The 18,346-nt window shown below is 47.7% G+C and overlaps 1 protein-coding gene across 5 annotated transcripts in view; it reads left to right on the forward strand.

Annotated features, from left to right (window-relative positions):
* The window catches only part of Blvra (biliverdin reductase A), a 35,171-nt gene extending 17,203 nt beyond the window's left edge, over positions 1 to 17,968 (forward strand). For all 5 annotated transcript variants that reach the window (XM_045135453.1, XM_045135455.1, XM_045135456.1 and 2 more), the window contains exons 3-8: positions 3,783 to 3,904; positions 5,967 to 6,086; positions 8,490 to 8,587; positions 13,563 to 13,670; positions 14,175 to 14,346; positions 17,626 to 17,968. In XM_045135453.1, the coding sequence (XP_044991388.1) occupies positions 3,783 to 3,904; positions 5,967 to 6,086; positions 8,490 to 8,587; positions 13,563 to 13,670; positions 14,175 to 14,346; positions 17,626 to 17,878 (873 nt within the window). In that variant the 3' untranslated portion in view covers positions 17,879 to 17,968. The remainder of the gene's footprint in view (positions 1 to 3,782; positions 3,905 to 5,966; positions 6,087 to 8,489; positions 8,588 to 13,562; positions 13,671 to 14,174; positions 14,347 to 17,625) is intronic.
* The last annotated feature ends 378 nt before the right edge of the window (positions 17,969 to 18,346 follow it).

Raw genomic sequence — 18,346 nt, forward strand, 5'->3', positions numbered from 1 at the left:
CTCTAGCCCTTGAAATTTTAAAATATAATTCATTTCTTATATTTATTTTCAAATCTTACTTACTTTTTTGGTTTTTCAAGGTAGGGTTTCACTCTAGCCCAGGCTGACCTGGAATTCACTATGTAGTCTCAGGGTGGTCTTGAACTCACAACGATCCTCCTATCTCTGCCTCCTGAGTGGTAGGATTAAAGGCATGCACCACTATGCCCAGCTAATTTTTTATTTTATTTATTAATTTAGCACCAGGGCCTCCAGCCACTGCAAACAAATTCTAGATGTATGAACCACCTTGTGCACCTGGCTTACATAGGTACTGGGAAATCAAATTTGGATCCTTAGGGCTTTGCAGACTGCTAAGCCATCTCTCTAGCCCATAGCCTTTGAGTTTTTATGTATGTTCAGTTATGTGTGATTGAGTGTGTATAACTCCTACAAAAGGAGGGAAAAGATCCTTTAAAGGGTGGGAGGGTAGTAGAACAGATATAATGAGAATGTGGAATTGGGGATATCAAGAGTGTGAAGATTTAAGAAGGGAAGACACTGGAGGGGGGAGTTGCTGGAGAGATGGCCTAGCAGTTAAGGCATTTGTCTGCCAAGCCAAAGGACCCAGGTTCAATTCCCCAGAACCCACGTAAGCCAGATGCACAAGGGGACACATACGTGTGAAGTTTGTTTGCAATGGTTACAGACCCTGGCATGCCCATTCTCTCTCTGTCTTTCTCTCTCTCTTCTCTCTCTCTCTGCTTGCAAGTAAAGAAATAAAAATAAATTATATATTAAAAAAAAAACTGAGCCAGGCATGGTGGCACTTGTCTTTAAAAAAAAGGGGGGGGGAGGAGGGCAGGGAAATGAAGGAGAAGGTGGGAAGAGTCTTAACCAAAGCTAACAATGTATGAAAACGCTATAAAGAAACTGAGAATGAGTAAGCTAATAAAAAGTCGTTTGAACAGAAGTGCCTTGCATGTGAATAAACCTTCTCCTAGAAGCCGAAGCCGTAGGTGAAGTGGAAACCGCAGGGCCAGGGCTACCTCCGGGGTGGCCCCTGGAGCCCCGTCAACAGCACAGGCTGTTGGCACTGCTTCTGTTTGTCAGGCAGAACTAGATGCTGAGACAGTGTTGCTGAGGGCCTCACATGTGCTGGTCACAGAACACAGGGAAACCGGGCTGAAGCTGGTCTGGAAACCCCCTCCGTGCTGACGGGCCCTCATGGTGCCGTGGGTGCCGTGCAGGCTGCCGGGGGTGCCAGTCGTCTCACTCGGCAGTGCGCCCCGAGCGCAGCACCGCAGCCGCTGGGCAAGATGCGCCTACTCGTGCCCTAGCGGCACGTTTGCTGTGAGGGTGCCAGCTGCTTTCTCACTGGACTTGAGGCCTGCTCCTCAGGGTCCTCTGATCTGCTGCTGTAAACGTGCACAAAAGCCCATGGCTGGGGAGGTCGTTGGCCCTGGAGAGGAAGCTACTGTTTTTTATTGTATTTTATTTTTTTGTAAACTGACCTGATGTGCTTGTGATAGTGCCTCTACATAACTGCATTTATTGTTTTTAAGTATTTTATTTATTTATTTGACAGAGAAAGAGAGAGAGGAGTGAGAGAGAGAGAGAGAGAATGGACGCTCCAGGGCCTCCAGCCACTGGAAATGAACTCCAGACACATACGCCCCCTTGTGCATCTGACTAACGTGGGTCCTGGGGAATTGAACCTGGGTACTTTGGCTTTGCAAGCAAATGCCTTAACCGCTAAGCCACCCCTCCAGCCCCATAACTGTGTTTATGCACATAGATTAGTGCTGCTGTGAGCTTTGTTTAGAACAGCTCCTTCTTACAGTGGCCAGCTATAACTGCAGAGCCTTGTGACTGGGCAGAGCTGAGCGTGAGTGGGCATTGAATGTGGAACTGTAGGTGTTTGTTACCCCCACCCCCAATGCTCAGGGAAGATCGTGGGAGAGGCAGGAGGGGTGGAGCGCCGTGGAATGCTGGCTGTAGGGCATGGCATGACTGTGGCCCTCAAACTCAGCAGTTGCAGCTACCTCCACAAGGCTGGGCTCCGAGCACTCTGGCATGAAGTGGAGAAGTCCTCACGGGACCTTGCTCGCCCTGAGGACTTGTGTGTACTTAGTCATTGATGGGGCAGGAAGACATTTTCTTCAGAGGCATAGCTGTGCACGCTCCTATAAATAAACCCTTGTCCATGTTTCTGTAAGCATCCGTAGTGAGACTCAGTGGGATGCAATAAATAAATAAATAAAAGGCAAAGAAAAGAACCATGAAAGTGGAAGGGCGACAAGTTGACAAGAGGGATGGAATCACTGGGAGGTGCGGGGAGTGAATAAGATTGAAATATATTATGTACTTGTCTAAAATTTCATAATGGAGTCCATTAGGTTTAATTAATTCATGCTACAAAAAGCATAAAAAATCAAAAGGGAAAGCTGGGCGTGTTGGCGCACGCCTTTAATCCCAGCACTCAGGAGGCAGAGGTAGGAGGATCACCTTGAGTTCGAGGCCACCCTGAGACTCCATAGTGAATTCAGGTCAGCCTGAGCTACAGTGAGACCCTCCCTCGAAAAACCAAAAAAAAAAAAAAAAAAATCAAAGGGAAATGATTAATTTGACTCATTTATGACAGTCCCAGTCAGTGGTCAGTTGGCCTTGTTGGTTTTTTGCGGGGTGGGGGGGTCTATGGAAAGGCAGTACCTTCTGGCAGAACAAAAGCCCTTACCTCATGGCCAGGTGGTGAAAAAGAGATCAACGAAGGGAATAGGGTCCCACAGTCACCTCTAGGCCACCTGATTGACCAGGAGAACTCCCCCAGGTCTGACTTCTCGAAGATTCTCCCATCTCCCAGGTGTTCCGGGCTGAAGACCAAACATGTGGGCCTTTGGGGGAGATACCCCAGTTACAAGTTACTGCACCAAGATAAACCATAATTTCAAAAATAAAACATCTCAACAAATTTAGAACGAGTTGTACTAAAGAATGTTCTTGGACTACTTTGGTGAAAAGCATCCAAAGTATGGAAGGCAGCCTAGAGCAACCTGAGAGGAGTGGACACAGGAAGAGAGGCAGGGGAAGGGGAAAGGTGACAGCTCCATCTCCTGGGAAAGGGAAAGGGGCAAGTCTGTGGTGACATTCATGCTCCCGTGCTGACAGACATGAAGCCATTGCTGGGGGCGACTCTCACAAGTTTGGATGACGTTGAGGTGTTATGTGACTATACAAAGTGCTCTCGGTTTTGCACTGTGGTATATTAGCTTTCCTCTTCCAGCAGCGTATCTAGCCGACCGTAGGTCAGTGGCTCTGCATGTGACTGGAACTCAGCCGCGGAGAGGCCCGGGGTGTGGGTCTGGAGGCTGGGCGAGGAGGTAGCTTCGTGTGTGCTCTGGTCGCTCAGCAGCTGGCATAGCGCTGCGGCTGAACGACGCTCAGCTGATCAGAGTCCTGTGTCCCTGGAGGTTGGATTTAGATAGGAAAGAAGTTCTAAATCCGGCTGGGCATGGCTTATAGCTCCCTTGCCCTAGGAGAGGTGACAGCAAACAGGGACTTTTGAGTGTGTACTCAACACGTTCTCAACACAGACATGAGCAGAGACCCAAGATCGTGTCTTGGCTGAACTGACTTTCATCCGAGCCCGGGTTTCGTCTCTCAGTTGCATAGCTGTACCTCCGTGCTTGCTTGGGGGTGGCTAGTGCCCCTGCTGTTCAGGACCCTGCCTGCTCGTTCGTTTTGCTGTCATCTGCTAGATGCCTGGACTGGTTCCAAACCCCACTTTGGTCTTTGTGTTTCAGCCTGGGAGGAAGTTTGGCGTGGTGGTGGTTGGTGTTGGCAGAGCTGGCTCCGTGAGGATAAGGGACTTGCAGAGTCCGCACCCATCCTCGGCGTTCCTCAACCTGATCGGCTTCGTGTCCAGGTAATTCCCCCGTGGTTTGTGCCTCACAGTTCCCAGACGACACAGGGAGAGATGAGACCAGAGGGCACGGAGAGCTTCCAGGCCAAGACCAGGGAGAGCCAGCTCCCCCAGAGAGCCGTGCACTGGGTGATCCCTAGCAGTTCTCAAGTCAGAAGCAGTCTGGGAATTGAAGAGTTGGCAGCTTACAGCTGGATATGCAGGGAACGGGAGCCTTATGCAAGCCCCAAACACAGAGCAGAGAAAATGGACACGGGCTCTGTCAGCGACGGAGGCCGTGCCGTGAGCACGTGGTGAGATGGGCCCGAAGGAAGGGCTCAGGGTGAGCCCCTTGGTCATGCCATCGGCCCCCGGGACAGCCGTGCTCTCGAGCTTCACAGTCAGGCACGTCACACTGAGGACCGCCGTGAACCCCAGTTAGCGGTGAAACAGAGCGGAGCCACACAGCCGGAGACCTAAGAACTACATTTAAAGGAGAGTCGGTTGGGTTCCAACTTTTAAACGGTGCATCCTTTCCATTATGGTAATTTTAAGATGCACTTTTCTGTAGGGATTTATTTACTTATTTTTCTAAAATTCAATGAAAACCAAATCTATTCCTGTTTCTTCTTCCCTGCCCCATGCTCGTATCTGCCCCCACACGACTCCCAAAGCTAACTGTCTGCACTGTTATTTACTCCTGTTAACTGTGAACGAGACGCAGACACCGGGAGGTGCTGAGGCAGGTGGGGTGAGGTGGCAGTGACCAGCTTGGGCCAGTGTCTGTTTCCAGTGCTGGAGAAGGAACGTGAGCTGAGTCCGTTCATGGAGCGGAAGTAACCGCTTTGATGGTGTGGACAGGTTTTCACATTTTACCTCGTGAGACCATGTTTCTCCAGACTACCTGTCTTGAGCCTGCCTCTTTTAAGGCATGAAGGAAAATCCATTTTGTTGGGAATCTGTTAGTGGCCGGTTTTTCCTCCTTTCACATTCCAGGGGAGCTGCCTACCTCATCTCCTTTCCCCTTAACTCCTGAGAAGGCTGCCTTGGGACTTTGCCCACTCCCTAGGCCCTGTAGGGACAGAGGCAGCCCACCAGCCTGCCTTCCTCACCCTGCCACTACTGGCCTCCTTGCTAAGAAGTTCTGCTGCTCCCCAGGAAGGAAGCCCGTCCTGAAACCCAGTTCCCGCCCTTCCGAGCCTCCCAATGCTGCTTCCCCGCACAGCTCTCCCACTACTTTTGTTGCTGCTGTTTTTCTGTACATTTCTTTTTTATGCCACCCATGATTTCTCCTGTCATGTTCTGCACAGTGTAGGCAAACTGTAGAGTCCAGCAGTGTGGGCTGTGTCACTTCAAGGAAACGTAGCTCCCTTGGGAGCACGCCTTCTCAGCTCCCTGTCTGCTGCAGCTGGCATTGACTGGAGCCTCCGCCCGCTTCCCATGCAGTTCTGGGACAGTGCCCTCGTGGACCAGCCTCTTCCACCGTTGGCACTGGGGCATGTCGCGGAACACAACTGCTTTGGCACTTCTGGGATGCCTGTGTGCTGTGTGACAGTCATGGCCCCCAGGCTCCTGTCCTGTCCCTCCTCTAGCCCAGCTGTGGCAGTGGCATCCTTTCTGGGCTCTGCTCACTCAGCTGTAAGGGAAGCAAGGATGGCACTTGATGGACGTCAAGTAGAGGGACTTCACGTCACAGGGCACTTCATAGCACAGGCATTCCCATGGGGGATGTGGGCGGCTTCTGGTCGTAGGGGCTTGGTAGTGGAAGTAACGATTGAGATCCCCTCACATGGGATTCGAGGACACGGTTCTTTTTATTTTAACCTCTAAAACTCAAGGCCTCCTGGTTCCTAGAGCTGTTAGAGGTGGGGTTGCCAACTTCACGCCAGGTCCCCTCACATCAACACTGAGGCTGTCTCACTCCACGGTGGAAAAGACCCAGGACGCAGGAGGGTGGGAGCTGACTTCTTGCTTTACAGAAGCCCAGTCTCCGGGTATCTTTGGGGGGGATGGGTGACGGTGGTGCTCATTTGATAACTGCAGGCCATCACTCTGACCACCCTTGACCTTTGCTGTCCTGAGGTAGACGAACGCTTGGGAGCCGTGATGAAGTGCCGCAGATTTCCTTGGAAGATGCTCTTTCCAGCCCGGAAGTTCACGTTGCTTATATCTGCAGTGAGAGCTCCAGCCATGAAGACTACATAAGGTGTGTTTCTTGACGTAGGTAGGGTTTGTCTTGCCCCAGGAAGGATGTCCAAGAAGACAAAAAATCATGCCAACACATCTTGATTATGGTTGGACTGTGACCTCAGAAAGTACTGCAGGGCACTCCCACGGCACTAGACAGTGTAGTACAGCATGTGATGTCATGGTCATCCCTCCTTGTCCTCAGAGCTGGCTCAGCTTGTGGGGGCACTGGTGCCATCCCGCTTTGGTCATGCCCGGAGCCTGCTCTAGGAGAATTTGGGACACAGAGAGGCTGTGGTGAGACCGTTTCTTTTGAAACCTCAAGTGGCCCGTGGAGAAGGGAGTGGAGGGCCCGCTGTGAGGCCTGTGCACTGACCCGTGAGATCCCTTGAGCCAGAGCAGCCGCCAAGCCCCCATGCTTTTAAAGCTGTGGATTGTCTGGATTTCAGTGTTACAATACTTGGCAGTTATAATTGCTTTTGCTAAGCTGGGATAAGAAAACATGTATGCTCAGTGCTTAGGGCGTTTGCCTAGCATTCACAAGCTCATAAATTTCATCTCTGGCACCACTAAAAGAAATGAAAAAAGAATCCCAACTATTGGCTGAACATTAAAAAAAGCCTCATTATCAGTTACAAATGAGTAGAGAATGAAACCATTAAAACTAATATTTTTAATATGTTTTAATGCAAGCATCATAAACATCAAAATGTATAGTGTTTCGTTTCATTGTACAACATCCCTTGAGTTTATCACACAGCTTAGGATGGGAGGAATTGTCTCTGTTCTAAGCTTGGATCAGTGTCCCATGCTGCCTCCGCTCTCTCAGTGCTGTGAACTGTATCTTTGGCTGTTGCTTTACTATGAAGTATTTTGGCTGTGACGTTGGTGAGGAGATGGTGGTGACGGTGAAGCAGGATGTGTCCTTGACGGCAGAAGTATAGTAGGCCCGTCCCTCTTCCCTGCACAGCGACAGGCTCTTAGGAATGTGGTGGAACCAAGCAGTGGGACCCGCAGCGCGCCCTCTCGCGGCTCAGCTGTCCTCCTAGGCACTTGCCCTGAGCTGCAGCCGCCCCCCCCCCCGCATGCTCACCCCCGGGGGTAAGGCCTCCCCACCATCAGTCTCAGTAGAGAGAACAGAAGCTTTCTTGGACTCCCTGCAATTTTTCTGGCACCGTAATAGGATTCCTTGAAAACGTGATCAGACACACAGCTCCCGCGCTTCAGAGACTTTACCCTGGAGTCAAGATAGAACATCCACCAAATCAGAGATCCAGAGGCCCAGAGGCCCCCAACACCTCATCACTGAAGCAGACCAAAAATGAACCCAACGTGGCTCAGGAAAATTTTGCGGAAGACGGGGAGGAAAGAATGTCAGAGCCACACGTTGGGTCATGATATGCATAGACATTTATCCTACCCATAACTGTGGGCTAACTCCAGAATGCACGACCCATATACCTCAACAAGGAGGGGCCAGAGAGGGAGGACATGGACAAGCCTAAAAATGGTACCAACTTGACTGTATTCGCTGAGTACAAAACTAATTAATAAATAATTAATTAATTAATTAAAGAAAAAAAGATAGAACATCCAAGCTCCTGAGGACCGTTAGGTCAGTGGAGTCCCAGCTACTCCTACAGCTGTTGCCCCATCCTGATAACCCACTCCTCTGCCACACCAGCACCTACAAACGAGTAGAGAAGTCTGCGTCTGAACCTGCCGCTCAGAGTTTTACTGGGGTAACGCCGTCCATACTGGAGGGCCCCATTCACCTGTGACCAAAGTCTCCTAGGGCTGCTGTGGTCAGGTAGTGACACCTACTTTATGCTTGTGGTAACAAGGAATCTATTTGTTAATTCATTCTATTTTTTATTAAAAAATAACGGCCAAGTGGTACTTAGTTTAAAAATAATTAATGGGGGCTGGAGAGATGGCTTAGCAGTTAAGCGCTGGCCTGTGAAGCCTAAGGACCCCGGTTCGAGGCTCGGTTCCCCAGGTCCCACGTTAGCCAGATGCACAAGGGGGCGCACGCGTCTGGAGTTCGTTTGCAGAGGCTGGAAGCCCTGGCGCGCCCATTCTCTCTCTCTCCCTCTATCTGTCTTTCTCTCTGAGTCTGTCGCTCTCAAATAAATAAATAAATAAATAAATAAATAAATAAATAAAAATTAAAAAAAATTAATGGATGACTATTCAAAAGAATATGTAACTACAAAAGTTTTTGTTTTTGTTTTTGTTTTCCCCTCCAGTGTAGGGAAAAGTGAGTATCGACCTTGCCTCATGTTGTCTGGCACAGTGGCCATTTACCACACACGCACCCAGACGGGCTCTTTTCAAGTTGCAGCCTGGCATTCTCTGTCACGCAGGGAGTTTGAGTGAAGCTTACCTAAATTGTCTTTTCTCCGCATTTCTGTTTCCAAAGGCAGTTTCTCCAGGCTGGCAAGCACGTGCTGGTGGAGTACCCGATGGCGCTGTCTTTAGCGGGAGCTCAGGAGCTGTGGGCACTGGCTGAACAGAAAGGTGATGAATGTTCTGTCTCTGACCTGGGCTGCTCTCATCAGGCCTCTTCGCCAGGCATTCTCTGCCATCTTTGCACCTTGGAGAAATGTTGCCTGTCTTCGGTCCCCTGAGCTCCTAGTCCCCTTTTCACTCCCAGACCTCTGAACACACAAGGAGTTATGTCCAGTAAAAGTCTGTGGACAGGCCGGGCTAGGTGGCGCACGCCTTTAATCCCAGCACTCGGGAGGCAGAGGTAGGAGGATCGCCATGAGTTCGAGGCCACCCTGAGACGACATAGTTAATTCCAGGTCAGCCTGGACCAGAGTGAGGCCTTACCTCGAAGAACCAAAAATAAAAAAAAGGCTGTGGACAAACTTGCTGGCTTTTGGCCAAGGCCCATCAGCTTAAAATAAGATGGTTCAAATTAGTTTCAGTGCCAGTGTCATGACAGTATTTTGGTTATACTCGAGATTCTTATGTTGCTAATGGAAAGTTACCCATGTTTTAAATGTACGCTATGTAGTCTCTGTGGCTTCACCAAGGGAACAAGTATCTGTTAAATGTTCACTATATGCCAAGAAATTAGAAACTCTCTTAATTTTGTGGAGGTAGGAAGCCCCATCTGTTTGCTGTTGCTATAACAAGAGACCTGGGGCTGGTAGTTCATGAAGAAAGACATTTACAGGACTATGACTGTTAATGACCCTACAATGCAATGAAACAGCACCTCTTATTCCTCTTATCTTGTTACTTTGTACTCGCTGACTGGCCTCTTCCCATTGTTACCCCAGCTTCTGGTAGCAGTTACTGTACTGTCTACTTCTTTCTTTATTATTTTATTTGAGAGAGATATAGAAACAGGCAGGCAGTGGGGGGTGGAGAGGGAGAATGGGCACACCAGGGCTTCCAGCCACTGCAAATGAACTCCAGATGTGTGTGCCACCTTGTGCGTCTGGCTTACGCGGGTCCTGAGGAGTCAAGCCTGGGTCCTTTGGCTTTGCAGGCAAATGCCTCAACTGCTAAGCCGTCCCTCCAGCCCCCTGTACTGTCTGCTTCCAAAAGATTGCCTTCCCTGGCCACACAGTGAGTGGGAGCATTTATTACTATCTTTCTACCCTCTAGGCTCGTCCATGTTGGTAAAAACAGCAGGATTACAACTGTTTTGTGGAAGAATAGTAGTGTGTTGTGTGTGTGTGCACTAGCTTTTAAAATCGTCTGTTCTAATGTGGATGGACGCTTAGGTGAATTCCATGTCTTGACTTGCAATAGTCCTGCAATAAGCACGGAAGTGCATCTGACACGTTTCCTTTGTACTTATACCAGTAATGGCATTGATGGAGCATATCTTAGCTCTGTTTTAACCTTTTGAGTCTCTTCCACAGTGTGTTCCATGCCATTATAAATTTGAACTCCTCTGGTTATGTGTAGGGCTTCTCTTTGCTCCATATTCCTATCAATATTTGATTATGTTTGTCTTTTTTATAAAAGCCATTCTAAATGGGTGAGGTGGTATCTCATTGTCAGTTATATTTGCATTTCCCTAATCATTATTGCTGGTGAGCATTTTAAAATTCATTCATATTTATTCTCTCTCTCTCTCTCTCTCTCTCTCTCTCTCTGTCTGCCTCTCTATATATAAATAAAAATATAAGCCAGGTGTGGTGGCGCACAGGTCAGCCTGACTAGAGTGAGACCCTACCTTGAAAAACAACAACAACAAGAGCAAATATATATATACACACACACACACACACACACACACACACACACACACACACACATATATACACACACACACACACACACACATACATATCTGGTATTATACATATATATTACCAGATTTAGCAGTGATTCTTCTAAGTGGGATCACGGGTAACTTTGTTTCTTCTCATGAACATCCCTCCAGAGATCACAGTGCACATTTATTCTTGTGATTATTATTAAAAATGGACTCAATTACAGTTCTTTAGGGATTTCATAATATGTATGTCAGAAAACGGGTAAAATATATTTGAAGAAGACAAATAAGCTAAGATTTTAGGTCTTTTTTTTTTACATTTTTTTAAAAATTTTTTTATTTATTTATTTGAGAGCGACAAACACAGAGAGAAAGATAGAGGGAGAGAGAGAGAATGGGCACGCCAGGGCTTCCAGCCTCTGCAAACGAACTCCAGACGCGTGCGCCCCCTTGTGCATCTGGCTAACGTGGGACCTGGGAAACCGAGCCTCGAACCGGGGTCCTTAGGCTTCACAGGCAAGCGCTTAACCGCTAAGCCATCTCTCCAGCCCAGATTTTAGGTCTTTGAATTATAAGTTGCCCTTCAATTTTTTCCGCAAATATTATATATGTTTTGTAACCCATAATTCTTGCCTCTGGCTTGCTGTCATGTTTTTTTTTTTTCACTGAAGATGATTGTCTTTTGAATTTTATTTTGAAATAACAAAATGTTCACAAAAATTGTAAATACAGTACAAAGAACTTATTAAAAATATTTGAGATAATATTTTTAACCTGATTCTGGAAAAAAAAAATTCCCTTAACTTCATGCAGCCATCAAAGTCAGTACATTAGCACTGAAACATTCCTACAACCCAGTCCTGAAACCCAGTGCTGGTCAACCTTCCATCACCAAACCAAAATACCTTAAAGAATTAACTAATTAGAGCATAGGAATATTTATCTCACAGGTTTGGAGTTTTCAGGCCAAGGTCATGAGAACCATTATTCTGGGAATGCGGGGTGGAAGATTACAGTGGTATAGTGTGCGGCAGAAGGTCCAACCCGTCACCTCGAGGCCAGGAAGCAAGAGAGGAAGAGGCCAGGGTCTTGCAGTCCCTTTGGGGGCATACCCACAGTGACAGTGCCTTCCACTTCCACCCGTCCTCCCCAGTGCTCCACCCAAGAGTGCCACTTTTGAGGACCAAGTTTTCAACACATGGATCTTTAGGGGGTCAGTAAAACAAATCATAACTTACCCCGATTCACATTGCCCAGCTGTCCCCAAATCATTCTTGGCATCAAAATGGTTTGCTCACAGTCATGCATGGTCTTCAGCAGACATCACTGGCAGTCTGCACAGCCCTCTGGTCTTTCCTTGCAGATTTTATAGACTGTCACTGTTTCAGTTCATGTGCATCTTTGTAAGAGTAACAGAAACGACAGCCTCTCACACTGCATTCTGCCAAATACCATGTCATCATTGCTTGTGTCGTTACAAACAGTGTGGCACTTGACTGGCAGTGTTTCTGGTTTCTGGATGCACCCCACCACCACCTGGAGCTTTGTGAAAGGACTGAGAGTCAGAATCATTTTCCGACATATTGACCATATCAGCAGTTGTCAAGGAAACTACCAGTGACTTCTAAGAGATATGCTCAGCATGATCATTAGGCACTCTATTTAGTTCTTCCTTTTCATCTGTCTCTTCAGGGCCAGAATCAGAGCTTATTCCCGATGTCGAAAATGCTGTTGCTGCCCCATGTGTTCCAGGCCACTGAAGAGAGTGGTTTCCTCTGTCAGTTTGAGCTCGGAGCTCTGGAGAGAGTGGTTTCCTCTGTCCTTTTGAGCACGGTGCTCTAGAGAGAGAGGTTTCCTCTGGAGAGAGTGGTTTCCTTTGTCAATTTGCGCGGAGCTCTGGAGAGAGCGGTTTCCTCTGTCAGTTTGTGCGCGGTGCTCTGGAGAGAGCGGTTTCCTGTGTCCCTTTGAGCAAGGTGCTCTGGAGAGAGTGGTTTTTCTCTGTCAGTTTGAGCATGGTGCTCTGGAGAGAGCGGTTTCCTGTGTCATTTTGAGCAAGGTGCTCTGGAGAGAGTGGTTTCCTCTGTCCCTTTGAGCATGGTGCTCTGGAGAGAGCGGTTTCCTCTGTCAGTTTGTGCGCGGAGCTCTGGAGAGAGCGGTTTCCTGTGTCATTTTGAGCGTGGTGCTTTGGAGAGGGCGGTTTTTCTCTGTCCTTTTGAGCTGGGTGCTCTGGAGAGAGAGGTTTCCTCTGTCAGCTTGTGCATGGTGCTCTTGAATGAGAGGTTTCCTGTGTCATTTTGAGCTTTGTGCTCTGGAGATAGCGGTTTCTTCAGTCATTTTGAGTGTGGGGCTCTGGAGAGAGCGGTTTACTCTTCATTTTGAGCGTGGTGCTCTGGAGAAAGCAGTTGCTCTGTCAGTTTGCGTGCGGTGCTCTGGAGAGAGGGTTTCTTCTGTACCTTGTGCGTAGTGCTTTCCCCGAGTGAGCCCTCTTGGCTGGGAAGCTTCAGAAGAATTTGCTTCTGAAGTGCTCTCTGGAGTGACTCCATCCTCTCACCGTAGGGCATCCACATGACCATTCCATTATTTTGTTGCAGGAGTATTTTAGATTGTGGGGCATGTGCTTTCTGCCTTGTTCTTTGCAAAGATGAATCCCCTCAGCAAGCTTGTCTTTAGGATGCCTGCTTTATCGGGACACTTGCCAGGGTGGTCCACACTGGAGGACTGCACCCGGCAGGTAGTGCTGGGGCATGGGCTTTGGCGGCCCGTGGCCTCCTGCCTCTTGGAAAAGTGTGGCTGGGTAGCGGTAGTGCCCTCTTATAGCCGGCAGTGCTTCCTCACTGGGGCGGGTACAGGAAGCTCTGAGGTGGCATGCCACTGCCCGCGTGGAGACTGGAGAGTCACGGCAGGGCTGGCTGCTAGTGGAGAGCCTACCCAACCTTGCGCTTCTTTCCCCCCGGTCTTTATAATCTCTTCTCTCTTCTCTTTAGTTTTAGATTTTTTGTGCAGCATCCCCCCACCCCCCGCCACCCCGAGTTAGAACACAAGCTCTCAGGCATCCCTTTCATCGTGCCTGTGAGGACAACTGGATACCACCATTTAGCCTGGGATCACCCTCAGCTGGGTGTCGTAAGGGTGGGGTGGTGTTTCCCCGGCCTGTGAGTGCTGTGTGTCTCCTTCATGGAAAAGAATGATACAGCCTCTGGATGTACAACTATGCACGGTGACAACGGCCTTTGGTATTCCATTTCGTCATGACAGGAAAAGTCTTGCACGAGGAGCATGTGGAACTGTTGATGGAAGAATTTGCTTTCCTGCAAAAAGAAGTGGTCGGAAAAGAGCTGCTGAAAGGGTCTCTTCACTTCACAGGTCAGTTTTGGCAGGATTGCAGGTTGCAGATGAGGTCCCACCGCCAGTCAGCTTCTGGCCTAATGTCACTGGCAGCAGGAAATCCACCTCAATGCTGTCAGCTAGGCATCCCGAGGAGTCCCTTCCAATTTTGGGGTCCTCTTCTAAGTTCCATCTCTATTCTTTTTTTGCTTGTTTGTTTGTTTGTTTTGGTTTTCTGAGGTAGGGTTTCACTCTAGTCCAGGCTGACCTATAATTCACTGTGTAGTTTCAGGGCGGCCTCAAACTCATGGTGATCCTCCTACCTCTGCCTCCCCAGTGCTGGTTTTAAAGGCATTTGCCACCATGTCCAGACCATCTCTATTCTTTTTTTTTTTTAAAAAAATTGTTATTTTTATTTATTTGAGAGCAATAGACAGAGAAAGAGAGAGAGCGAGAGAATGGCATGTCTCCTATCTCCCCTGGGTCTTGCCTGTCAGGAAGTGCCCCCTTCCTTCTGGCTCCCTCACTTGTGACTTCCTGCAGCTGGCCCGCTAGAAGAAGAACAATTTGGCTTCCCTGCATTCAGTGGCATCTCTCGCTTGACCTGGCTGGTCTGCCTCTTCGGGGAGCTTTCTCTGGCTTCTGCCACCCTGGAAGAACGAAAGGAAGATCAGTATATGAAGATGACTGTGCAACTTGAGACCAAGAACAAATGGTGAGTCGTGAGAATGGTGAGAAGAGTTCTTGACATCCTCGGGCGTTGTCAAGGTGGACTCCAGAGAAAAGGACTGAGGGGCCATGCCCTGCTCCAGACCTAGGACCTTGCTTGCTTCTGAGGAGCTGTGGCCTCTTATGTCGCCTCTGCCCACCCTTGCAGCACCTCTGGGAGGGAACTCACAGGGCTGACGCAGGTTATGTAAGCTACGCAAGTAACTAATACAAGCTTTACTGTTTACTTGAAAGGTGGGTGCCACTGTGTTGTTCAGGATGACCCCAAACTCCTAGGCTCAACTAATTCTCCTGTCTTAGCCTCTTGAGTCCAGCAGGTCTACAAGCATGTACCATTGCACCATTACATATTAGTTATAAGAAAATGATAGGGCAGGAAACACCTTGACATAGTGGAGTGCCCCCAGAACCCAAGACTCTGTTATTTGGAAGGACAAGGACATCAAGGGTGTCTTACATAGATCAGACTATTTGGAATACCTTAAATATATTTTTATCCAGTGTCAAAGTAAAGCAGTGAGTAGATTGCATTCAAATTCATCTTCATTCCTTCATTTTCTTGCTTGCTTTTTTTTTGTTTTGTTTACATGAGGGTCTTTTGATTATCTAGCTGTTGCTGGTCTCGAGCTTGAGATCTTTATGCCTCAGCCGGCACTACCATGACACCCAGCTTGTTCGATGACCTTTTCAAACTGGTCATGGGAACTGATTTTATGTGAAGTTAGACAAATGTTTTGATAGTCTGTAATCATTAATTATTTATTATATTTTATTTATTTCATTCTTTGCAATTTTTTTATGAGACAGAGCACTGGTGTGCCAGGGCATCCAGGCTCTGTGCTCGAACTCCATACGTGTGTCCCACCGTTGCGCATGTGAGGCCTTGTGGGTTTGCATCACATCGTGCACCTGCTGACGTCGGACCTGAGAGTAGAACCTGGGTGCTTAGGCTGTGCAGGCAAGCGCCTTCACCAGTGAGCCCTCTCTTCTGCCCTCTCATCATTAATTTTTAAAGTTTGAATTGGAACCAAAAACCTCAGTTTTGCCTTATCAATTTAACTTCTGCCTGCCAAACATAAGGTGGATTTTTTATTTATTTTTAACTTTTTTTGGTTTCGGAAGTAGGGTTTCACTCTAGTCCAGGCTGACCTGGAATTCACTCAGGGTAGCCTCAAATTCACAGCGATCTTCCTACCTCTGCCTCCCCAGTTCTGGGATTAAAGGCATGTGCTACCACGCCCTGCTAAGAGGATTTTTTATTTGCAGGCTAGTATTAAGCACTCACTCATAACTGAAATCATTTCCTGCAAGGGAAACTTACTGAATTACAGTTCGACCAGACTAAGTTTTGTGTCCTGTGATGCAGCAACAGGCCACTTTGACCCTGCAAATGCTGCCTTAGGCTGAGTATGACTAAAGAATGCTTTGGGACTCATGGGATTATTATTTCTTCTCTAAATCTTATCTCACGCAGCAGGCTAGATTCAATCCAGGTAGCAGGAGACATCTCACTCATAAGACTCGATCCATTTCTGCCAGAGGGAGACATCTCACTCAGCAGACTTGATCCATTCCTGCTAGAGGAGACACTTCACTCAGCAGACTCGATCCATTCCTTCAAGAGGAGACATCTCACTCAGCAGACTGGATCCCTCCCTGCTAGAGGGAGACAGCTTTCTCGGACTCGTTGCTTCACATTAGGAGCCACTAGCCATTGTCTAGCTGGCAGAATTCCTTAGGTTGCTTTTACAGAAGTCGAGTGCAGCAGAATATGGTGCAAGGAGGAACACAGGATAATGGGAGGGGGGTTTAAGAAGGAGGGGTTCTCTAAAGATTACCAGGAAAAGGACCAACAAGGCCGAAATCAACACTGAAATCATTGTATAGATACCAGTACTAGGGAATGTCTATCGATTGCTTGCTATGGACCAGGCATAGACTAGCCCTTTTTCAAGATTTTTATCATCTAGAAAACTGAGGCTTGAAGAATTTGAGACTTTCCAGGGGCTCTTATTAATCACATTTTCACTACAATGACAAATACCTTTAAAATAATTGTTGTGCCCAGTTCTCAGCATCCCCAGTGACCACCAAGGAGAACCAAACACGTATGCAAAGGCAAGGAGCTTTATTTCAGGCTTAAGCTCAGTCTCTTGACTGTGTTTCATCTGTGAAAAGAAGGCAGGAAAAACAAAGAGAAGTAATTAAAAGCCAACACAAACTCTTCACTTCTGGGACTGTTTCCCAAAATGAAAGGAAAATAATGTATTTTTATATATGTGAAAATGGCAGGATACTATATTAATGTAAAATATGGAAAGAGTTTAAATATCTGACAATGACAAAATAAGAATTATATAATCCATTATAGATTATATATAGACAAAATCGCAGTAGCAGAATATAGGATGTTAAAATAAAGAAGATAGAGTTGCTTATGGCTTATTACATGTCAAGTTCACATGGGAAAATACTTGAAAACAGCTTACCAGAGACACTTTCATTTAGATCGAGAGTCTGAGTGGGGTTATTTAAAACTTTAAAAATCAATGCTATATAGTCTTTAGAAGAATTTAGGACAGGGTCAGTGATGTCTAGCAAATGTGAAGGCCTGAGTTCTATCCTTAGCATGACAAAAAAAAATGATAATTTACATTTGTGTGAACAGATTTTATGTTTTCCTGGGTATAATATTCAATGAACTATTTACTTAAGGTCAGAGTTGACTTAAGGAATAATCTTCCGCAGGTGGACTTTACAGCTCTGCAGAGAACCAGGAAACCCAGGGGGAGGGAGGCTCTAGAGAGGTGAAGTTCATGTAGGGGTGAGCCCAGGGGGGGGCTTAGGAAACAACCCACGGCCTTTTTCTTGCATGTTCTTTGAGAATATTCTTTGAGAAACCAGTGGAAGAACTCAAGAGTGCTTCCTCCCCTGAGAAGCATGCGTGCGGCGACCCTAAGGCCGGTCTGTCGATCGCCTGTCTGTCTTCCTGACACTGAAGAGGCACCCAGGGCTCAGGGCACAAACTTCTGAATTTCAAGCTGGTGTGCACACAAATGCCACTTACTGGGGGGGGAAATGAGATAAAAATAAAAGCATGTTTATCAGTAAAGTTGGAAATACAGTTGCTTGTAGCCTTTGGGTGGTGGTGAGGGCAAGGTACCTCAGGCCGCCGATGCAGGGAGGTGGCTGTAGAAGGGCGTGGCACCGAAGTCAAGTGCGTCCCTTCGTGATTTCTAATATTGGGACCATTTTTGTCTTGCAGCCCACTGTCCTGGATTGAGGAGAAAGGGCCTGGCTTAAAACGAAACAGATACTTAAGTTTTCATTTCAAGTCCGGCTCTCTGGACAGTGTGCCAAATGTGGCAGTGAATAAGAACATCTTCCTGAAAGATCAAGAGCTCTTTGTGCAGAAGCTCCTGGGCCAGGTCTCCGAGAAGGACCTGGCTGCTGAAAGGAGGCGCATCCTGCACTGCCTGGGGCTGGCTGAAGGGATCCGGCAGCTCTGCCGGCCGTAGGCCGCCGGCACATCGGTCACGGCTGGAGTTCAGTTCAGTCATCTCTTCACCTTTAGCTCCTTCCACAATTAAACATGCTGGTAAACAGAATGAGAGGCTGTGCTGATCTGGGGGGAGGCGGGGGGTGGCATTCTTGCTCGCTTACTCGGGGCATCCCCTGGGGACAAGGGAATACTGCTCTTTGGCAGACTTTAGTTAAGGGTTTATAGTCTGGCTTTCGTGTCTTCTTCCCAGCAGCCTTGTGAGAAGGGCGCGGTCACAGTTGTTTCCATTGCCATAGTGGAAACATTTATTTGAAGTCATCCAGGCAATAACAGTACGAAGTGGACTTGAATGCCTGTCCACGCTCCAAATCCTGCCTTGAATTGTACTCCCTGCTTGAGAGAAATTTATTGCCCTCCGCAGACAGCCATGGAGTGACTCTACTAGGTGCTGGGAATTCTAAAACTAAGTGACATGTACTTGCCA

Source organism: Jaculus jaculus, chromosome 16 (genome assembly GCF_020740685.1).
Source record: "Jaculus jaculus isolate mJacJac1 chromosome 16, mJacJac1.mat.Y.cur, whole genome shotgun sequence".
Classification (NCBI taxonomy): domain Eukaryota; kingdom Metazoa; phylum Chordata; class Mammalia; order Rodentia; family Dipodidae; genus Jaculus; species Jaculus jaculus.